Below are 23,771 nucleotides of genomic sequence, written 5' to 3' on the forward strand. Positions count from 1 at the left end.
TGGTAGGTGTATTGGCTCATTGAGGTGAAAGGAAGAGTGCATTTTAGGCAGGAACTTTGGGTGCGTGCAGAGTGTGACCTTATCATGGAAGAATGTGGTATACGGAGGTTCCACCATGAGTGCTCCAATTTCTCCTACTCGTCTGGCAGATGTGATTGTTATCAGGAAGGTAGTCTTCATGAATACATGGAGAAGGGAGCAGGTAGTCATTTGCTCAAAGGGTTTATCCATCAGGGCTCTGAGAACTAGGTGGACATCCCAGGGCGGAGCAGGTGGTTTTACGTCTGGATATAATGTTTGGATGCCATTCAGGAACCTTTTGGTTACTGGATGGGCAAAGACCGTAGTGTTGTCGATCTTATGGTGAAATGTGGTGACTGACGCAAGGTGGACGTTGAGGGAACTCGTGGAGAGACCTGATGTTTTAAGGTCTAGCAGGTAATCCAGTATCAGTGGGAGTGGGGCGGAAACTAGGGAGGTCTGTTTGGCCGTCCACCATGATGTGAACCTCTTCCATTTATGTAGGTAAGTAGTGTGCGTGGTGTGTGTCCTGCTGTGTAGTAGGACTGTCCACACTTGTTCAGAACATGCTAATTCCTCATTAGAGAACCATTGATTAGCCAGGTCCTCAGGTGGAGTCACTGTATGTTGGGGTGAAATAGCTGGCCCCTGGGTTGTGATAGGAGGTTGCTGGGGGGGGCGGGGAAGGGGAATCGGTGGCTTGACCGACATCCGCATAAGGAAGGGATACCATGGTTGTCTGGGCCACATTGGGGCTATTAGAATGATGTTGGATCTGTTTGTTCTTATCTTCTGTATTACTCTGTTACTATTACAGAGGTATTAGTGGAAACACATACATGAGAGTGTCGGTCCATGGGAACATGAAGGAGTCTCCTCGAGAGCGTTTCCCCCGGCTGGCTCTGGGGCAGAATGTCGGGCATTTTTTGTTTATAGCCGTGGCAAATAGATCTAGTTGGGGATAACCCTAGGTCTGGAAAATGGTGGATAGAATGGTGTCGTTGAGTTCCCACTCGTGCTGTATGGGGAAAGATCGACTGAGCTCATCTGCAGTGGTGTTCTGAGAACCGGGCAGGTATGAGGCATAGATATGGATATTGTACTGAAGGCACCAATTCCATAGTTTTACTGCCTCTGTGCAGAGGGAGTGGGACCAGGCTCCCCCCGTCTGTTCACACAGAACATGCATGCAATGTTGTCTGTCATGATCCGAATTTTGCAGTTTTGGATAATGGGAAGGAAATGGAAACTGGCACTGCGTACGGCTCAGAGCTCTAGTAGATTTATATGAAGCTTAGTTTCCACAGAGGACCAGAGGCCCTGAGTGGTGAGGTGACCCATGTGCATTCCCTATCCTGTGAGGGATGCATCTGTAGCGATGGTCAGTGAAGGGGGTTCTTGTCAGAAGGGAATCCCGGCACAGATGTTGATAGGACAGGTCCACCAGAGGAGCGAGTCCTTGACTTTCGGAGGCATAGTTAGCAGTTTGTTTACTCTGTGGATATTTGGTTTGTATACCGTGGCTAGTTACCCCTGAAGGCATCCCATGTACATGCTGGCATCTGGGACCACGAATGTGGAAGCGGCGATGTGCCCTAACAGCTGCAGGGAATCTTGGACTGTAACCCGCGGGCTGGCACGTATCTGGGTAATTAGGGTACCCGTTGTGTGGAATCTGTCCTGGGGAAGAGAGGCAAGACCCGTGGTGGAGTCGAGGTGTGCCCCGATGAAGTCTATTTGTTGGGTAGGTCGTAAGGTAGATTTGTTTCTGTTTATTTGCAGACCCAAGGTGTGGAAGCAGTGCACAGTTGCAGAAGTCGCTCGGATCGCCTCCAAGTGAGTGGGGGACTTGAAGAGACAATTGTCCAGGTAAGGAAAAATGAGGACCCCTTTCTTTCTGAGATGTGCTATTACGACTGCTAGCACTTTTTAGAAGACACGTAGGGCAGTGGAAAGGCCAAAGCAGGACCCTGTATTGGTAGTGTTCCATTCCCACAGCAAATCTGAGAAAACGTCAATGGGCAGGGTGGATAGTGATATGGAAATATGCGTCTTGGAGGTCAAGGGTTGAAAACCAATCTCCCTGCTCCACCGTTGGAATTATTGTTGGTAGAGTAACCATCCAGAATTTCTGTTTCTTGACAAACTTGTTTAGATGTCGAAGGTCCAGGATAGGGCGCCATCCGTTTTTCTTTTCTGTCAAGTAGTAATGTGAGTAAAACCCTTTCCCTCTGTTGAGCTGATACCCGCTCTATAGCTCCTAGTTGTATGAGGTGGTATACCTCTTGACGGAGCAACTGTTCGTGAGAGGGGTCCCTTAAGAGGGACAGGGTGGGAGAGTGGGGGGGAGAGTATGGAGAGGAAGGGGATGGCATAACCCGATCTGATAATTTCCAGGACCCATCTGTCCATCGTGATAGCTTCCCAATTGGCAAGGAATGGGCGCAGACGGTGTCCAAAGAAATGGATGGTTGAAATCGATGCTGAAGACTTCAAATTTGTTTGTTTGAGGCAGGAGGGTGAGAGTCACCATTGTTTGTGGAGGGTGACGTCATTGGGTTCTGGGTCTATGGCGTTGTTGCTGCATAACATATTGTCTGAAATGTTGATTTTGAGCAAAAGCATGGCTGATATCTGTACTGCCTCTTTTTGTGTGGCAGGTGGCTGAATGCCTAAAGATCTGAGTGTAGCTCACGATTCTTACATGGAAGGAGGACCCCATTGGTTGTAGAGGCGAAGAGCTTGTCCCCATCGAAGAGAAGATCTTCAACAGTGCTCTGAATCTCCTTGGGAAAGGAGGGAGTAGTAAACCATGAGGCACGCCATATGATGATGGCTGTGGCCGTGGATCTGGCGACTGCATCTGCACCATCGAGGGCGGCCTGAAGAGCTGTGCAGGAGATCAGTTGGCCCTCGGACACCACCGCTTTGAATGGTTGTCGTTTGTCTTCCAACACATCATCAATAAATTGCATTACTTTAGCATAATTTTTGTGGTCATATTTTGCTAAGAGCGCCATGTAATTCGCTACTCAAAATTGCAAAGTGGAAGATGAATACACTTTGCACCCAAAAGAGTCCAGTCTCTTGTTCTCCTTGTCAGACGGGGTAAATTGGAAAGCTGGTGCTTAATTTTTCTGGTTGGCCATCTCGACCACTAGTGAATTGGGTGAGTAAATAGAAACTCTGAACCCTTCGACAAGACAAAATATTTGTAGTCCAGTCTTTTGCTAGTGGGGGTTATTGTGGCCGGGGTCTGCCAGATAATTTTAGCTGGTTCCATGATGGCCCCATTAATTGGTAGGGCTACTCTGGATGACATGGTAGTTTGTAATATGTCGGTAAGTTCGTGGTGGGTTTCTGGTACCTCCTCCAGGGTAATCTTGAGTTCATTGGCTACCCTTTTAAATAATTCCTGAAAGTGAATGAGATCATCAGTAGTGGGAGGCAGTGGGAGCACTGTTGCCTCCCGTGGTGCTATTGCTGTAGGATGGGGAGCCATGTCCTGTGCAGGTGGAGTGGCTATTTCACGTCTTATCTGCATATCCGTGTAAGAGCATCAGGAAGCGTATGACAGCTTTTCTACGGGCGGCACGGTGAACACTCAATTGTGCCGTGGTGTAGTTCCATGGACCCCAGTGTGGCCATTGCCTAGGAAAAGGGGTAGGTGATCCCATGCAGGGGTTGCCATACCAGTGTGGGGAGCCACTAGAATAGGAGGGATGCATCTCCCACTTGTGCATCTCCCACTTATAGGTAAGCGAACCTGGGAGGAATATTGTGAAGAAAACATATCGTTGTCATCCTCTTTCTCCTCTTCTCCAGTTGAGAGGCTTGGAGCGGTAGGGGAGTACTGCAGATAGGGTGCTGAAGGTCCTGGTGATAGATCAGTGCCGAGTAGCGGAGATTGAGGGGTATGTGACACTCTTAAGTCCCCTGGATGTAAAAACTGAGGTGGTGTAGCGACTCCAGGTGCCGAAAAATAAGGCAGGAGAGGAGTAAGGGTTAACTGAAGTGGAGCTGATGCCGCTGCCGTTGGTGCAGGCAGAGTCTGCGGAGGCATCTGCTGCACTGAAGGTTGCACTGGGTGGTGTATATTGTGCCACAAGAGAAGGTGCCCCAGACCTGTCGGGCAGGCAGGCAACATGAGGAGGCTCTGTGCCAGGAGAGTCAGGTGAGAAAGCAGCGCTGCAAGATTAAATGGCGGTGCCGCAATCTCTACTTATGCTCTCAGCACCGTGCTGTCAAAGGTTGCTGAGGGAGAGCCGTAGGAGGCGGGCAGCTAACGCCCTGAACCTCAGCACCAGGAAGCTGAGCAGCCGACTCACAGTCAGTGCCTGAGGTGCCTGCAGAGTTAAAAGTGCTGAGCCGTGGAGCGGCGAGCACTTGTGAGGTGGAAGTCATTTGAGACTTCTTTGCTGAGGAGTAGCCCCTGACGCGGGGAGGAAGCTGGCCGTTTCTTTGTTTTACCTTTCTCCCTTGAGGGTTTTAAAGAGCTTTGCTGGCCAGGGTCAGAGGTGGGTCTGAGGGCGTTTTCTAAGAGGAGTAGTTTCAGTCCTAGCTCCCTGTCCTTGCGGGTTCATGCATTAAGCTTATTACAGTGGACGCATTTTGAGGGTACATAAGACTCCCCCAAACAGCGTACACACTGTGAATGACCGAGATAGGGATGGTCTTGTTGCAGGAGGCACATCTCTTGAAGCCGCGGGAGCCGGGCATGTCCGTAGCCGAGGTTTTGGTTTTTTTTAAAAATAACTACAAAAACTAAACTATTTTTCTTAAATAGTAACTATGACTAAACTATCTAAATTAAACTGAGAAACAGAACTATCTATGAGTAAATCTGAGAGGATTGCTGAACTCCGTCTCTAGCCAGGGATGGTCGAGAAGGAACTGAGGAGCTGTAGCCAGACAGCCAGCCCCCCCCGGCCCCCCTCAGACCAGCATTGCTGGAAACACAGGAGGAAGCCGGAACAGGGCACTTAACATATATTCCAGCACAGCCTTTGAAAAGCACAGGTGTGCTGCTACAATGTGCCTCTGGGAACAGATGCAACGATTAAGCTCACAGCAGGCAGAGGCCCTGTGACAGACATGGCTCTTAGCCCCTACTAAATAGCGTGATGCACACACACCAACATCCTAGGTGGGAAAATATTTACCCTGATAAAAGAAATGTCCAGTAGTCGAAACTTATTGTTTCTCTCCCTTGCAAGTGTAAACTACTCTTGCGAAATCTGGCGTCACCCAGACAGACCAGCCTCAATTTGGCATAAGAAAGGAGAAAGAGAATAAAGGAGTACAGAGGTATAAGTAGGGGACCTACAGCACCATGATTTTTGAGTGCTTTTCTCTATCTATTTGCTGGTCAGATAAGTGACAGCCTCCCAAGGCTTCTGCAGCTAAGAGGGTCCCTAAGCCTTGTCCCTTATTTGTCTTTCCGCGGAATTGAGTGACCGATCCTGGCTTGGCACCGCTGGAATCGAGAGATGCAAGGAGGGTAAGAAGCACCCACACCTGATCTCCTATCTTTAGTGTACACATATTTTGAAATAGAGCTCTATACTTTGTTTTCTTTCTTTGGGATTGTGGCTTCAGTTTTGTAACTTGTTTGTGTGTGTAACATCTCTACATTTAAATAAGTAGGCGCTAGCAATTTTGTAACCACATGATTAGAATCTAGCTTAATAAATTTTGGTAACCATTTATGCATAAGCCTGACTTGTTTTCTCTGGTTTACTGTAAAGCAGCCAACACAATTAAAGAACCTCAGCCGTTTTGGCTCTAAAGCCTGGCCATTAGGTGAGAGTTCTAAGAGCCTAGCGTTGAGTTGTGCCGCCTCCACGGGGCAAACTCTTGGGGCACCTGTCAGTCAATCCTGGCTGCCCGCTGCGAAGGAGCTCTGAGCTCTAGCAGTTAAAGTCACGGGTGTGGAGAGGCTCTTAGTGCTGCCATTGGGGCACCTGTCAGTCAGTATTGACTGCCCGCTGCGAAGGAGCTCTGAGCTCTAGCAGTTAAAGTCACAGGTGGTTAGGACCTTGGGGCATCCGTCAGCCTAGCCCGGGCTGCCTGCCGCGAAGGGACAGTGCGTCCTAGCGGTTAAAGTCACGGATGGTATAAACGGGCATAGCTGGCACCTCACCAAACATCCTTGGCCGTCGGCTAACAGGAGCCCAGGCCATGCACGCGCTATTCAAACACTGACAGCTTGTGAAGTAGGCACAGCGCGTGCGCGACCCGTAGGGGTACTGTTGTAGAAATCTCCGATCAAAGGCACTGGGACGCACCTTGACCTGAAGTGGAGCACCCACAGGGACATCTCTTGAAGAGGAACTCATCTACTTAGTGGGGCAACACTGATTGCCACAAGATGTACTCTGACCAAGCTCATTCAGAGACCAGATTTCTTGAGTTCCAGTGTGTAACCCATTACTATTGATAAAGGAGACGTAGTTGCTACTGTTTGCCTATTCTGGCACCAGGTATGGAATCTCTCTTATTTGCACAGGTAGGTATTCTGTGTAGAAGATTTTCTGCTGTTTAAAAGAACGTCCCTTACCTCCTCTTAAGAGGTCATTTAATCATCTCAGAACCATGGAGTCGCCATGCCTTCAGGTGGAGTCTTGCCAAGTTTGGGTAGTAGATCTGGCCTGCATCCTGAGACAGAAGATGAGGAAGAGTGTGTGGTGGGAACACAGAAGTCTTCAAGTGGTAAGGAAAACCACATTTGTCTCGGCCACGTGGGTGGATATCAAGGTGACTCTAGAGTTGTCGGTCCTTATCTTGTGTATGACCCTGGCTACAAGGGGTGGGGGCACGGGGGGAAAATCATACAGTAGATGTGCATCCCATTTGAGGAGAAAAGCATCGCCTAGAGAATGGGATCCCAGTCCCGCTCTGGAGAAGAAGCATGGGCACTTGGCATTCTAGGTTGTCGCAAAGAGGTTTATAGTTGGGAACCCCGTGTCTGAATATGTTCTGTAGTATGCTGGTGTTCATTTCCCACCCATGGTTCTGGGAAAATTTTCTGCTCAGTGCAACTGCAGTAGTGTTTTGGCATCCTGGTTGATAGAAGGCTGAGATGTCGATGTGGCAGATTCACCAGTTCCATAGTAGCATGGCTTCCGTGCATAGGGAGCATGAGTGTGTCCCTCCTTGGCGGAGCAAGTGTCCGTAAGCACCTTTATGGCCTTGTCCCTGATCATGGTTAGGAAGTTTGAGCATGCATTCCGGACTGCCGGCAGCTTCAGTAGGTTTATGTGTAATGTTGATTCTGATGGGCACCAGCAGCCTTAGCTTGTGTGGTTGTGCCTCCCAACTTAGCAGAGAAACATCTGTTATGACTATCATTGATGGAGGGGTCTGCAAAAAGGGAACTATCATGCAAATGTTGTGTGGTTGAGTCCAGAGAATTTTTTTACTTTGGTTGGCATCGTAAGATTTTTGTTTGTACTGTGTCTGTGTAGAAGATATGTCCTGAGCTTGCTTTGCAGGCATTGCATTTGATGACAAACATCATTGCTGACATATGGCCTAAGTGTTGGAGGCAAGTCCTGGCTGATGTCTGTGGGCTGGCTTGCATTATAGCGATTAGGTGGACTAGAGTGGAAAAATCTGTGAGGGGGCAGAGAGGCTGTAGCATCTAGAGAGTCGAGGTAGGCCCCAATGAACTCCAATCTCTGCACAGGTGTGAATATTGATTTTTGTTAGTTTATTTGTAGCCCTAGCTGTGTGAAGAGAGCTACTAACTTTTGGGTAGCTTCTACTGCCTCTTCCCGAGTCGAGACTTTGAGTAAGCAATCGTACAGATGGGGAATATTATGACTCCTTGTCCATGGAGGTGAGCTGCTACCACTGCAAGGATTTTTAAGACTATCTGTGGAGCTGCAGATGAGCTGAAAGGGAGTATTTGGTACTTGAAATTATCTGTTCCCAGAACAAATCTGAGAAATCTCCTGTGTGAGTGATGTATCCTTATGCATCGGGGAGGTCGAGGGCTGAGAACCAGTCCCCTTGTTCTAGTGGTGGAATTATTATTGCTAGAGGGACCATCCTAAATTGCTGGGTCTTCATGAATTTGTTGGGTCTTCCTAAGTCAAGAACAGGCCTCCATCTCCTGTTTTTTTTCTGGGTTAGAAAATAATGGGAGTAGAAACCCTTCCCTCTGTTGTGCTGGTACTGGTTCTACTGTGCGTAGACGTATGAGATGGTTTACCTCCTGTCGCAGTAGGTGTTTGTGAAAAGAGTCCCTCAAGAGGAATGGGGAGAGAGGGTTGTTTGGAGGGGGATGAGGTAAATTGGATGCAATAGCCAGTCTTGATAATTTCTAATGCCCATTTGTCTGATGTGATTTTTCACCACACTGGGTGGTATGGAATCAGATGGTCTCCGAATGGATGGATGGTATCAGATGGGTCCACAATAGAAAAAGAAGGAGGTGTCTCTGGTCCTCAATCAAATCTTCAAAACTGTTGTTTAGAGGGAGTTGTTGGGATGTCGAGAACTGAGAAGGGAGTGGTCTCCATCTTACGGGTCTCTGCCACAGCCTTTGAAGGTCATATTGCCTCTGAGGTTGCGTATAGGACAGGGGTGGGCAAACTATGGCCCGCGGACCGGATCCAGCCCCTCGGGGCTTTGGATCCAGCAAGCAGGATTGCCACCCTCATGGCACCATGGGCCCCGCTCCGCTCCGGGAAACGATTGGCACCATGTCCCTGCAGACCCTGGGGGAGGGAGGCAGAGGGCCCTGGGCGCTCCTCTTCCCTGTGGGTACTGCCCCCGAAGCTCCCATTGGCCGGGAACGGGGAACTGCAGCCAATGGGAGCTGGGGGTGGGGGGAGAAGCACTCGCAGGCAAGAGCGGCACGCTCAGCCGTCTGCCGCTTCCCCCCCACACACACCCAGGGGCCGCAGGGACGTGGCCAGGGCCAGCAGGGAGCCTACCCTGGCCCTGGTGTGAGCCACTGCAGGTAAGCTGTGGCAGCGGCGCTGGGCCGGAGCCCGCACCCCAAACTCCTCCTGCACCCTGCACCCCAAACTCCCTGCCCTGAGCCCTCTGCCTGCACACCAACCCCTACTGCACCGCACATTCCTCCTGCACTCCAACCCACTGCCCTGAGCCCCCTCCTACACCCCTCCCTGCACCAATGCTCTGAGCCCCCTCCCACACTGTGCACCCCCTCCTCCACCCCAACCCCCTTTCCTGAGCTCCCTCGTACACCCCGCACCCCTCCTCTGCCCCAAACCCTTGCCCTGAGCCCCTTCCTGCACACTGCACCTACTCCCACACCCCAACCCCCTCCCCAGCCCTACATTCATGGCCCTGCATGCAATTTCCCCACCCAGATGTGGTCCTCGGGCCAAAAAGTTTGCCCACCCCCGGTGTTGCATGTGGATCTAGATCTTTGCATCGAGTTCCCGTTTGTTCTTTTGTGTAGGCATGCATATGCCCAAGGATCTCAGCGTCGCCCTGGAGTCCTTCAATGTGTGAAGGGACTCATCCTTTTTGGTTGCAAATAGCTTGGGTCCTTTGAATGGGTGATCCTTGACAGTTGATTGTACCTCTTTTGGAAAACCCAAGAAGTGGAGCCAGGAAGCTGGTCACATTACTATGGCTGTGGCAATGGACAATGCCCCCGTGTCTGCAGATTCCAATGAAGCTTGTAAAGCTTTGCAAGTTAGGATCTGACCCTCGGATATAAGGAGATATTGGCTAGTGTCATTCAGTTGCACAATGCAAAGAGCAGTTTACATGTCAGAGGCTGTGTATGAACAGCTCAGGAGTGGGGATTCTCACAGCAGAGCAGGGTAAGGCTGGCTCCCAGAGTCATAGATTGGAGTGACCTAGCAGATCACCGGTCCAGAAATGACCAAAGGGGAACGTCACAGTGGTGTCAGAGACTGTAGCAATGCTAAGCAGCTTGGTGTTGCATGTTTGAGTGGCTCCGGCAGTACCGAGGCAAGGATGGCAAATTTCCCTTTTTTGTCTTTTTCTGAGCCAGACGCTTAGGTCTTTGGCTCACACAGTACTGGATGGTCCCACTTCCTGAGGTAGACAGTCGGTACCGATGGGGTCTGAAGTGTTGAGGAATGTCTCTTTTTCATGGGTTTCTGAGAAGGGGAGGTCGGACCCCGTTTCTCTGTCACCTTTTTGGAGGAGTGCTCCTTCCTCTGAGAGGGTGATGGGGAACCTCTGTCAGATGCTGCCATCTCAAATCGAGGGCAGTAGAGAAGGAACTGAGGGAGAGTTGGTTGCACAGCACTATGTAACCGCCTGAGGCGGTGCAGGACAGGGACAGCACATGTGCGACCCAACCAGGCACTACTAAAAATCTTCAATTACAAGTGTAGGGGCACAGATTCACCTAAAGTGGAGCAACCACAGGGACACTCCTCAAAGAAGATTCCTCTTTATATAGGCATCTGCTCTCTTTCATGCCTGGATGTGAAGAGGAGCATCATGGAAGTAGAAAGGGACATGAAAATGTGGCATCCTGGCAGTTTCCACAGGTTTTGTGGATCTAGAGCCAAGAGAATTATTAAAGAATTAGAAAACATACTGTACAGTGACAGACTCAAGGAGCTCAATCTATTTAGCTTAACAAAGAGAAGGTTAAAAGGTAACTTGATTGATTTAACTCTGCACCTGTCCACACACAACTCTGCACCTGTCCATTTTTTTTCTTTTTTTTTTTCTTTTTTTTTTACTTAAAAGGCTCTTAAAATCGATTTCTGTACTCCTCCCCGTCGAGGGGATTAGTGCTGAAATCGACATCGCCGGGTCGAATTTGGAGTAGTGTGGATGCAATTTGACGGTATTGGCCTCCAGGAGCTATCCCAGAGTGCTCCATTGTGACTGCTCTGGACAGCGCTCTCAATCGGATGCACTGGCCAGGTACACAGGAAAAGCACTGAGAACTTTTGAATTACATTTCCTGTTTGGCCAGCATGGTGAGCTCATCAGCAGAGGTGACCATGCAGTCCCAGAATCACAAAAGAGCTCTAGCATGGACTGAACGGGAGACATTGGATCTGATCGCTGTATGGGGAGACGAATCCGTGCTATCAGAACTCTGTTCCAAAAAACAAAATGCCAAAATATTTGAAAAAATCTCCAAGGGCATGATGGATAGAGGCTATAACAGAGACCCGCAGCAGTGCCGCGTGAAAATTAAGGAGTTCAAGCAAATCTACCAAAAAACCAAAGAGGCAAATGGCCACTCCGGGTCAGAGCCCCAGACATGCCGCTTCTATGATAAGCTGCACGCAATTCTAGGGGGTGCCCCTACCACTACCCTACCCCTGTACATGAATTCCTGCAAGGGGGAAGTCTCACACAACAGGGATGAGGATTTTGGGGATGAGGAAGATGATGAGGAGGCGGAGGATGAAACCATTCTCCCCGATAGCCAGGAACTGTTTATCACCCTGAAGCCAATACCCTCCCAACCCAGGCTCCCAGACCATGAAGCCGGAGAAGGCACCTCTGGTGAGTGTACCTTTTTAAATACAATACATGGTTTAAAAGCAAGCGTGTTTAATGATTAATCTGCCCTGAAGACTTGGGATGCATTCACAACCAGTACTTCTACTAGAAAAGTCTGTTAATGTGTCTGGGGATGGAGCGGAAATCCTCCAGGGACATCTCCATGAAGCTCTCCTGGAGGTACTCCCAAAGCCTTTGCAAAAGGTTTCTGGGAAGGGCAGCCTTATTCCGTCCTCCATGGTAGGACACTTTACCACGCCAGGCCAGTAGCACGGAGTCTGGAATCATTGCATAACGAAGCATGGCAGCGTATGGTCCCGGTGTTTGCTGGCATTCAAGCAACATCCATTCTTTATCTCTCTGCGTTATCCTCGGAAGAGTGATATCATTCATGGTTACCTGGTCGAAATAGAGGAACTTTATTAAGGGGATATCCAGAGGTGGCCGTTCCTGCTGGGCTGTTTGCCTGTGGCAGAAAAGAAATCATCCCCACTGTTAGCCACACGGTGGGGGGAGGAGTGAAGCGATCATTCCAGAGAATTGGCCGGGGGGGGCGGGGCGGGTATTAGTTGGGTTTGTGCTGCACGTTAACCTGAAAACCGCAGCCCCTCCTTTTAAATGGCCAACCCATTTTAAATGGCCAACCCAACGGGTGCTTGGTATGGGAAATGAGGGCGCTGCTGTTTGAAACCATTCCCACATGTTATGAAGGTTGAAGAAGCCAAAAGACTGTGGCTTACCATGGCTGCCTGAAAGCTGAATTCTGTTACCCGGCCCTGCGTGTGTGATTTCACACCAAACCAGCAGGCCCTCAATATGAGAGGCAAAATGTGACCTTGTACCGAAAGCACGTGCTATGTAATGTTAACAGCTTGGTTCACCGTGAAAGAATCTACCCACTGTTTTCTAAAATGTGTCTTTTTAAATACTACTCTCCCTTTTTTTCCTCCTGCAGCTGCAAATGTTTCAACACTCCCGCTATCATCTCCGTCCCAGAGGCTAGCGCAGATAAGAAGGCGAAAAAAAAGCAGTCACAATGAAATGTTCTCGGAGCTCATGCAGTCCTCCCACACTGAAGGAGCTCAGCAGAATGCGTGGAGGCAAACAATGGCAGAGTCCATGAAAGCAGAAAATGAACAAGAGCACAGGAGGGATGAGCAAGAGGAGTGGTGGCGTCAGCATGATGAGAGGAGGCAGGATGAAATGCTGAGGCTACCAGAGGATCAAACTGATATGCTCTGGCATATGGATGTATTGCAGAAAAGGCAGCAGGAGCACAGACTGCCGCTGCAGCCCCCGTGTAATCGCCCGACCTCCTCCCCAGGTTCCATAGCCTCCTCACCCAGACGCCCAAGAACACTGGGGGGAGCAGCAGGGGGCCTTCCAGGCACCCAGCCACTCCACCCCAGAGGACTGCCCAAGCAACAGAAGGCTGGCATTCAATACGTTTTGAAGTGCAGTGTGGCCTTGTCCTTCCCTACCCCTCCTGGGCTACCTTGGCAGTTATCCCCATGTTTGTGTGATGAATTAATAAAGAATCTAATGAATTTGAAACAACAATGAATTTATTGCCTCTGCAAGCGGTGATCGAAGGGAGGAGGTCGGCTGGCTTACAGGGGAGTAGAGTGAACCAAGGGGGCGGGTTTTCATCAAGGAGAAACAAACAGAAATGTCACACCATCGCCTAGCCAGTCATTAAACTGGTTTTCAAAGCTTCTCTGATGTGCAGCACTCCCTGCTGTGCTCTTCTAACCGCCCTGGTGTCTGGCTGTGCGTAATCAGCGGCCAGGCAATTTGCCTCAACCTCCCACCCCACCATAAACGTCTCCCCCTTACTCTCACAGATATTGTGGAGCACACAGCAAGCAGCAATAACAGTGGCAATATTGGTTTCGCTGAGGTCTGAGTCAGTAAACTGTGCCAGTGCGCTTTTAAACGTCCAAATGCACATTCTACCACCATTCTGCACTTGCTCAGCCTATAGTTGAACAGCTCCTGACTACTGCCCAGGGTGCCTGTGTATGGCTTCATGAGCCATGGCATTAAGGGGTAGACTGGGTCCCCAAGGATAACTATAGGCATTTCAACATCACCAACAGTTATTTTCTGGTCTGGGAAGTCCCGTCCTGCAGCTGTTCAAACAGATCAGAGTTCCTGAAGATGTGAGCATCATGTACCTTTCCCGGCAATCCCATGTTGATGTTGGTGAAACGTCCATTGTGATCCACCAGTGCTTGCAGCACCACTGAAAAAGTTCCCCTTGCAGTTTATGAACTGGTTGCCAAGTTGGTCTGGTCCCAAGATAGGGATATGCGTTTCGTCTATCGCTCCACCAGAGTTAGGGAACCCCATTGCAGCAAAGCCATCCATTATGACCTGCACATTTCCCAGAATCACTACCCTTGATAGCAGCAGCTCAGTGATTGCGTTGGCTACTTGGATCACAGCAGCCCCCACAATAGATTTGCGCACTCCAAATTGATTCCCGACTGACCAGTAGCTGTCTGGCGTTGCAAGCTTCCAGAGGGTTATCGCCACTCGCTTGTGAGCTGTGAGGGCTGCTCTCATCTCGGTATTCTTGCGCTTCAGGGCAGGGGAAAGCAAGTCACAAAGTTCCATGAAAGTGCCCTTACGCATGCGAAAGTTTTGCAGTCACTGGGAATCATCCCAGACCTGCAACACTATGCGGTCCCACCAGTCTGTACTTGTTTCCTGGGCCCAGAATCAGCATTCCATGGCTTGAGCCTGCCCCATTGCCACCAGGATGTCCAAATTGCCAGGGCCCATACTTTGAGAGAAGTCTGTGTCCATGTCCTCATCATTCTCATCACCGTGCTGCCATCGCCTCCTCGCCTGCTTTTGCAGGTTCTGGTTCTGCACATAGTGCAGGATAATGCACAAGGTGTTTACAATGCTCATAACTGCCATGGTGATCTGAGCGGGCTCCACGCTTGCCGTGGTATGGCGTCTGCAGGAGAGCAGAGTTGCAGCGGAAGGGGTGGATGACTATGGTTTGCAGTCCTACTGCACCGTCTGCTGAAAGCAGTGTGGCGCCCGCATGGAAAAAAGGTGCGAAAAGATTGTCTGCCATTGCTTTCATGGAGGGAGGGGTGACTGACAACATGTACCCAAAAACACCCGCGACAATGTTTTTGCCCCATCAGACATTGGGAGCTTAACCCAGAATTCCAATGGGCGGCGGAGACTGCGGGAACTGTGGGATAGCTACCCACAGTGCAATGCTCCGAAAGTCGACGCTAGTCATGGTACTGTGGACGCTCTCCACTGACTTAATGCGCTTAGTGGGGACACACACAATCGACTGTATAAAATCACTTCTATAAAAATCGACTTCTATAAATTCGACCTAATTTCGTAGTGTAGACATACCCTTTTGATAATGGGCTCTTCAGTCTAGCAAAGAAAGGTATAACATGATCAAATGGCTGGAATTTGGAGGTAGACAAATTTAGACTGGAAATAAGGTCAATTTTTAACAGCGATGGTAATTAACCACTGGAAAAATTTATCAAGGTTCATGGTGGATTCTCCATCACAAAAAATTTTTAAATCAAGACTGGATGTTCTTCTAAGAACTATGCTCTAGGAATTATTTTGGGATAGTTCTACAACCTGTGTTATGGTCAGACTGGATTATCACAATGGTCCCTTCTGGGCTTGAAATCTATAAGATCTTTTCTTAAAAACAGCAAAGCAAGATATAAAAACCTTTTTGGGAACTGCTCTTATTTCCAGACACCAGGTAAGAATAAATTCCACAGTACTTCCTTTAGGTATATGCTCTGGAGCTGCTCCTGTGGAGTGGAGAAATGGAAATTAAATTAGTTAAAGCCAGCAATAAATTTCACAATGCATTTGTTCTTTAAAGAAATATCAGAGTTAAACTGAACTTCATATTCTGAATTACTGGCATTTTTATAGCTAGACAATATTCTCTAGTGAAGAACCTACCATAGAACTCAAGCTTACTGAAAAGGTGTGAAATCTAAAGATATAGAGCAGGTTGCACAGAGGAGCCAAGAGGCCAGTGAAGAAGCTTGGCAACATGTGACCTCCAGAAGAGGTAAGCGGAATGTCCGGGTTCCAGTAACACAGACACAGGTAACTAACCGCTTTCATGTTCTCTCCACAGGTACCGTTGCGGAGAGTGGACCAGATGATATGTCTGGGGCAAGAAAGCAGAAGGAGATTCCGCTGGTTGGAAGGCATGAGATGCGATGTCCTGAGGTTGGGGGTTCCACGACCACCACTCCCAAGAGGAGAAGGCGGGTGGTGGTGGTCGGGGACTCTCTCCTCCGGGGGACTGAGTCATCTATCTGCCGCCCTGACCAGGAAAACCGAGAAGTCTGCTGCTTGCCGGGGGCTAAGATTCGCGATGTGACGGAGAGACTGCCGAGACTCATCAAGCCCTCGGATCGCTACCCCTTCCTGCTTCTCCACGTGGGCACCAATGATACTGCCAAGAATGACCTTGAGCGGATCACTGCGGACTACGTGGCTCTGGGAAGAAGGATAAAGGAGTTTGAGGCGCAAGTGGTGTTCTCGTCCATCCTCCCCGTGGAAGGAAAAGGCCTGGGTAGGGACCGTCAAATCGTGGAAGTCAACGATTGGCTACGCAGGTGGTGTCGGAGAGAAGGCTTTGGATTCTTTGACCATGGGATGGTGTTCCATGAAGGAGGAGTGCTGGGCAGAGACGGGCTCCATCTTACGAAGAGAGGGAAGAGCATCTTTGCCAGCAGGCTGGCTAACCTAGTGAGGAGGGCTTTAAACTAGGTTCACCGGGGGAAGGAGACCAAAGCCCTGAGGTAAGTGGGAAAGCGGGATACCGGGAGGAAGCACAGGCAGGAATGTCTGTGAGGGGAGGGCTCCTGCCTCATACTGGGAATGAGGGGCAATCAACAGGTTATCTCAAGTGCTTATATACGAATGCACAAAGCCTTGGAAACAAGCAGGGAGAACTGGAGGTCCTGGTGATGTCAAGGAACTATGATGTGATTGGAATCACAGAGACTTGGTGGGATAACTCACATGACTGGAGTACTGTCATGGATGGTTATAAACTGTTCAGGAAGGACAGGCAGGGCAGAAAAGGTGGGGGAGTAGCCCTGTATGTAAGGGAGCAGTATGACTGCTCAGAGCTCCGGTACGAAACTGTAGAAAAACCTGAGTGTCTCTGGATTAAGTTTAGAAGTGTGAGCAACAGGAGTGATGTAGTGGTGGGAGTCTGCTATAGACCACCGGACCAGGGGGATGAGGTAGATGAGGCTTTCTTCCGGCAGCTCACGGAAGCTACTAGATTGCATGCCCTGATTCTCATGGGTGACTTTAATTTTCCTGATATCTGCTGGGAGAGCAATACAGCGGTGCATAGACAATCCAGGAAGTTTTTGGAAAGCGTAGGGGACAATTTCCTGGTGCAAGTGCTAGAGGAGCCAACTAGGGGGGGCGCTTTTCTTGACCTGCTGCTCACAAACCGGGTAGAATTAGTGGGGGAAGCAAAAGTGGATGGGAACCTGGGAGGCAGTGACCATGAGTTGGTTGAGTTCAGGATCCTGACGCAGGGAAGAAAGGTAAGCAGCAGGATACGGACCCTGGACTTCAGGAAAGCAGACTTCGACTCCCTCAGGGAACGGATGGCCAGGATCCCCTGGGGGACTAACTTGAAGGGGAAAGGAGTCCAGGAGAGCTGGCTGTATTTCAAGGAATCCCTGTTGAGGTTACAGGGACAAACCATCCCAATGAGTCGAAAGAATAGTAAATATGGCAGGCGACCAGCTTGGCTTAACGGTGAAATCCTAGCGGATCTTAAACATAAAAAAGAAGCTTACAAGAAGTGGAAGGTCAGGAGGGCCAAATCGCACCTGGAGCAGCAGCTAGCGAGAGATGTCAAGAGTAACAAGAAGGGTTTCTTCAGGTATGTTGGTAACAAGAAGAAAGCCAAGGAAAGTGTGGGCCCCTTACTGAATGAGGGAGGCAACCTAGTGACAGAGGATGTGGAAAAAGCTAATGTACTCAATGCTTTTTTTGCCTCTGTTTTCACTAACAAGGTCAGCTCCCAGACTGCTACGCTGGGCATCACAAAATGGGGAAGAGATGGCCAGCCCTCTGTGGAGATAGAGGTGGTTAGGGACTATTTAGAAAAGCTGGACGTGCACAAGTCCATGGGGCCGGACGAGTTGCATCCGAGAGTGCTGAAGGAATTGGCGGCTGTGATTGCAGAGCCATTGGCCATTATCTTTGAAAACTCGTGGCGAACCGGGGAAGTCCCCGATGACTGGAAAAAGGCTAATGTAGTGCCAATCTTTAAAAAAGGGAAGAAGGAGGATCCTGGGAACTACAGGCCAGTCAGCCTCACCTCAGTCCCTGGAAAAATCATGGAGCAGGTCCTCAAAGAATCAATCCTGAAGTACTTGCATGAGAGGAAAGTGATCAGGAACAGCCAGCATGGATTCACCAAGGGAAGGTCATGCCTGACTAATCTAATCGCCTTTTATCATGAGATTACTGGTTCTGTGGATGAAGGGAAAGCAGTGGATGTATTGTTTCTTGACTTTAGCAAAGCTTTTGACACGGTCTCCCACAGTATTCTTGTCAGCAAGTTAAGGAAGTATGGGCTGGATGAATGCACTATAAGGTGGGTAGAAAGCTGGCTAGATTGTCGGGCTCAACGGGTAGTGATCAATGGCTCCATGTCTAGTTGGCAGCCGGTGTCAAGTGGAGTGCCCCAGGGGTCGGTCCTGGGGCCGGTTTTGTTCAATATCTTCATAAATGATCTGGAGGATGGTGTGGATTGCACTCTCAGCAAATTTGCGGACGATGCTAAACTGGGAGGAGTGGTAGATACGCTGGAGGGGAGGGATAGGATACAGAAGGACCTAGACAAATTGGAGGATTGGGCCAAAAGAAATCTGATGAGGTTCAATAAGGATAAGTGCAGGGTCCTGCACTTAGGACGGAAGAATCCAATGCACCGCTACAGACTAGGGACCGAATGGCTAGGCAGCAGTTCTGCGGAAAAGGACCTAGGGGTGACAGTGGATGAGAAGCTGGATATGAGTCAGCAGTGTGCCCTTGTTGCCAAGGCGGCCAATGGCATTTTGGGATGTATAAGTAGGGGCATAGCGAGCAGATAGAGGGACGTGATCGTCCCCCTCTATTCGACATTGGTGAGGCCTCATCTGGAGTACTGTGTCCAGTTTTGGGCCCCACGCTACAAGAAGGATGTGGATAAATTGGAGAGAGTCCAGCGAAGGGCAACAAAAATGATTAGGGGTCTAGAACACATGACTTATGAGGAGAGGCTGAGGGAGCTGGGATTGTTTAGCCTGCAGAAGAGAAGAATGAGGGGGGATTTGATAGCTGCTTTCAACTACCTGAAAGGGGGTTCCAAAGAGGATGGCTCTAGACTGTTCTCAGTGGTAGCAGATGACAGAACGAGGAGTAATGGTCTCAAGTTGCAGTGGGGGAGGTTTAGATTGGATATTAGGAAAAACTTTTTCACTAAGAGGGTGGTGAAACACTGGAATGCGTTGCCTAGGGAGGTGGTGGAATCTCCTTCCTTGGAAGTTTTTAAGGTCAGGCTTGACAAAGCCCTGGCTGGGATGATTTAACTGGGAATTGGTCCTGCTTCGAGCAGGGGGTTGGACTAGATGACCTTCAGGGGTCCCTTCCAACCCTGATATTCTATGATTCTATGATTCTATGAAATAAAATAATAGGGTTTGTTAAACACACATTACTATATGCTTTACTGCTGAATTTTCAAGGCCTTATTGCCACCTCCAATGTGATGGAAAAATCTCCATGGAGAGAGGCTCTCCAAAGTTTTCCCCTATGCTCTCCATTACAATGGGAGGGTTTGGGAGGTCTATGGATTGTGGAAGCTGCAACTTTGCCACACCCCACTGACCTCTAAGGCTACATCTTTACTGCAATTAGCTCAAGTTAACTCCTCTCAAGTTAACGTAGTTACAGTGAGAGCAGCCACACTGCAAAACAACACTAAAGCTGCACAGAATGACTGCTCATCAGCTGCTAATATAGTGTGAAGTCTTACCCTCAACTCAATAAGAAAAGGAGTACTTGTGGCACCTTAGAGACTAACCAATTTATTTGAGCATAAGCTTTCGTGAGCTACAGCTCACTACACGGCTGTTACTCTGAAACCTCAACTCAATGGGATTTCTCTTGAGGGGAAGGCAGGATTAGGGAGGAGAAATAGAGCAGACACACAGACCCCCTTCTCAGCCTAGTTCGCTTCCTGAAGCAACATCTGCTGCAAATGTCTCAGGAGGAGGAGCAGAGCTGAGGAGACAATCTCCTCCTTTGGACCTGGCTGGGAATTAGACAGACACATTCCCGAGCCCATTAGTCTAAACATTTGAAATAAAGTTTGGCATTTTCCTCGGAAAAGACCTGTAGCTGCAAGGTCTGGCTGAGCAACTGGCCAGTTGTAGGCAGAACAATCTTGAGGAAACTTTAGAGAGTGGGGCAAACTTCTGCTGCCAGTGACTGATGGGTCTGGTACTGCCCCCAAGATGCAAACAGCATAAAGCATCAACTGTAACGGATTTGTGGCCCTTAGCACACAGAATGGAAAATTTCTTAACAATAATTTCTGCTAGCAGCATATTCCACAATTCTGGACATCTAGGCTGCTCCCTGCAGCTCAAGGAGGCGGATCAGTGTTTTGGCACCATATGCTCTGGCCACACCTCCTCTGCTCCCACTATTCCCCAGCTATAAAATTTATATAACACCAACAACAGATATGCCAGAGATAATGAAATAACTGTGTACATTAGACCAAAGAAGACAGTCATATGGTAACGATTCTATTTAGTATCTGACTCTTAAGTCATGAGCCATCCAGGGTGGGTAGAACTGTGGAAGATGCTGCAAGCAGAATGATCATCATCAGTAAGAAATCTTCTGTTCTACAGCACAGCGTCTCCCACAATTCTGAATGTCTGGGAAGTAGCGACCAGTGAAGAGATGTAGGGAGGATTATGAAACAAAAGTCTGGTAGGAAAGAAGTATCCCCCTTTTTGTGAGCTCTCTCAAAAGTCTATTTCTGGGCCACTGCCTGCAGCATCTACCTGCCAAAGGAAGTCTCTGCAGAAGATAAAAGGTCCACCTTGTAGTGTTTAATGAAGGTGTTATAATTGTAGACCAAGTGACACTCTGTACATCAAAGTAGCACCCTGGAACCCCCATATTCACCACTGTGATTTGATTATATGTTTTATACAAAGTATGCCTTGCGAGGTACCATTTTGTAAGTTTTGATCTGATCTGTTGGATAGTATGTACTATCACTGTATGTGAAGTTATGAAGTATTACTATTTGTGTTACTGAAATATGTTGAGAGGTTGGAAACACCCACAACGAGCCTTTCAGTTACAACAAAGGAGTAGTCATCGATAGCCAGACAGTTGTTATTGGCTCATCAACACACAATCCACTATCCCAGAGGCTTCCAGAGAAGGCGCATGCACAATACTGCTTGACCACTGGGAACTGCCTGACCTCCACATAACTGCAAGGATCTTTCTAGTAGCTGGAAGAAGGGATAAAAAGAGAGACGGTGACATAATCACTGGGTCTCTCCCCCGCCCCACAATCTCAATAGCTGGAAGAAGGTCTGAAAGACAAAGAATTTGAACTAGGGAAGTTTGGTCCCAGGTTGGAAGGTATTCCCAGCCTTCGTGTTGAGGGACTATAGCCTGTTTGTACCATCTGTCCAGGTGAGAAAAGGTGTTTGATTCAACTCTTGCTTAGACTAAAAGTTTAGGATGCATGTTTACTTTTTATTTTCTTAAGGTAACTCTCTCTGACCTTTATGCCTACCACTTATAATCATTTAATTTTTTTTGTAGTTAATAAACTTACTTTAATGTTTTATGCTTACCAGTGAGTTTGTCTAAAGTGCTTGGGAAACCTGAGCTCAGGTTACAAAGGCTGGTGCACATCCACTTTCCTTTGACAAAATGGCAAACTAGGTAATAAACTTACACTGGCCAGACTTCTGACCAGTGCAAGACGGTACAGTTCTGGGGTGCAAGACGGGAGAGAATTGGCTGAAGCCTCCCTATTGATAGTTCATGAGTGGCTGGGAAATCATTCATGAAACTCAGTTGGGTGCATCCCTGAATGTGTGAGTGCAGTGCCTATCAGAGGCTTGGAGATTGACATCAGCATCACAGTGTGAGAGGCCACCCAGGTTGGTTGGTTGGTTGGGAGGGCTCAGTGGTCCCACAGTCCAGGTTGCTCACCGGGAACCCCGTCAGAGCTGCTCCTCAAATTTCTGAAGTGGACACATTTGGTCATTCTGTCATGAGGTTGCTAAGGAACTCATGAAGTGAGCCTTGATCCCTTCCGGGACAGGAATCTCTGAAGATCTGTAGGCTTCCAGAATACATATTCTAATCCACCTAGCAATGGAGAACTTGAAAGCTCTGAATCCCTGGCATTTCAGGTGGAAGGACACAAATAGGGAGCCCAATATTCTTGTGGAGTCTGTTCACTTGAGATAGGTTTTCAACACTCCTCTGATCTCTAAGGTGTGCCACACCTGTTCAGTTGGATATTGTGTTTTGGACAGAATAAAAGAACCACAACTTGTTGGAGAGTATGGAAGGAGGAATTTACTTTAGGAAGACAGAATTCTGGTGCCCTTAGCTCCACCTGATCCTCGTGTAACACAAAGTAAAGCTCCTGTATAGATAAGGCTGCCAATTTCAACACTCGCCTGGCAGATGTGACAGCTACTAAGAAACAAGTGTTAATAGATAAATAAAAGGCCAACACTGAAGTCAGAGTCTCAAAATGAGTGGAAGGTGCCATTTTGGGAATAGCTGCCTGACTGATGGTGTGGCTTATTGGACTGCTCAAAGCAATGTGGCTACTTGTAGACTGTGTGCCAGGGAGTCTGAGGATTTTGCAAATAGCCTGCTACCTAAGAGCAGACATTTGATATGCAATGGTACTGGACTGACGGCCTCTGTCCATGCCGTCTTGGAACAAGTCCAGAATGGTTGAAATCTGTGTTCCCTGTAAGCTACGTGGTTGGGCAGCCACCCAGGAGAGATTCAAGTGCCACCCAGTTGATTAGCAGAGTGCGCTTATCCAGCAGTGTGTGTTCAGGTGTCCCTCCCCCGCGCTGCTTTGCAGCCTCATTGCTGTATTGCAGCTGCTCCCAGAACCCTCCTGCTGGATGTACAGAGCAGGGGGGGGGGGGACGCTGACGTCAGGGTGTCCCTCTCCCCTGCCCCTGTCCCCCATCTCCGCAGAGCAGGGGAGAAGGGACAGCCTGGGTAAGGATGACTCAGAGCTGCTGCAGTCTGAAGAGTGAGTGATTGAGTGCCTTTCTTAAAACAGACAGCGCCCGGTTTCTGAGACTTCCCCAGCAGCCAGCTCAGACAGTCTTTGTCTCTCTCACTCATACTCTCTCTCCCCCCTCCCCCATGCCCATGTACCCCATCTCTGCAGAGCGGGGGATGGGAGACAACAGGGCTCAGGACAGAGCAGGAGGTGCCTTTCACTGAGTGCCTTAAAGAGACAGCACATGACATTTCTCAGAAACTTCCCCAGCAGCCAGCACGCGCACTGTCTCCAAGTCGCGCACACAGTCTCTTTCACACTCATCTCCAAAAACATACTTGTATTATTATTGTTGTTACTTCTTGGTACTTCTTGCAATACAGATATATTCTCTGTAATTTTATTCTTTCAAAGTGTGTTATTTTAGTGTTTTGACTGGTCTATGAATTTCATTATTTTCATTTCTCTTACACTTAAATTTAATTCTTTGAGTAGTGAGTTCTAAAATGCCTAACCTGTCCCGACTGAAGTAATTATCCCTATGGTAACTTTTTAAAAATATATATTATATCTAGGTTTGTTTCTACTGGTGGCGCACATGCGCACATACTTCTGTGCGCATAAAATTTATTCCGCACATGGATGGAGAAAATTAGAGGGAACGCTGGTTGGAATTCCTGGAATTTCCATTGAGCTTTTGGCAATTGTCATTGAATCTGGACAAGATACTTTTAATGTTGATACTCTCCTAGCTGTAATCAACATCTTAATGACTCCTGAGGACAGACCAAGACCTTCTAGTGCTTCCCTCGCAATAACCAGACTGTTTGTTGTAGCCGTTTTGGGTCCAGATAAGGAAGAGGACTTTGCGAGAGGATGCCTGGTATCCATGGGAACTGGAGTACAGACTCCAGTGTCAGCC

General features: G+C 48.7%; 1 protein-coding gene and 1 long non-coding RNA gene across 5 annotated transcripts in view; one reads left to right on the forward strand and one right to left on the reverse strand.

Annotated features, from left to right (window-relative positions):
- The window catches only part of LOC144261356 (uncharacterized), a 33,356-nt gene extending 30,416 nt beyond the window's left edge, over positions 1-2,940 (forward strand). Inside the window, exons 3-4 of the long non-coding RNA XR_013345234.1 lie at positions 1,804-1,890; positions 2,682-2,940. This is a non-coding gene — a long non-coding RNA (uncharacterized LOC144261356). The remainder of the gene's footprint in view (positions 1-1,803; positions 1,891-2,681) is intronic.
- MTRR (5-methyltetrahydrofolate-homocysteine methyltransferase reductase) overlaps positions 1-23,771 on the reverse strand; it is a 123,280-nt gene that overhangs the window by 49,493 nt on the left and 50,016 nt on the right. For all 4 annotated transcript variants that reach the window (XR_013345233.1, XM_077810804.1, XM_077810806.1 and 1 more), the window contains one exon: positions 15,235-15,320. Coding sequence is in view for 3 of the 4 variants with exons in the window: in XM_077810804.1 (XP_077666930.1) it covers positions 15,235-15,320 (86 nt within the window). In the remaining variant the exon portion in view is untranslated. The remainder of the gene's footprint in view (positions 1-15,234; positions 15,321-23,771) is intronic.

This window comes from Eretmochelys imbricata, chromosome 2 (genome assembly GCF_965152235.1).
Source record: "Eretmochelys imbricata isolate rEreImb1 chromosome 2, rEreImb1.hap1, whole genome shotgun sequence".
NCBI lineage: Eukaryota > Metazoa > Chordata > Testudines > Cheloniidae > Eretmochelys > Eretmochelys imbricata.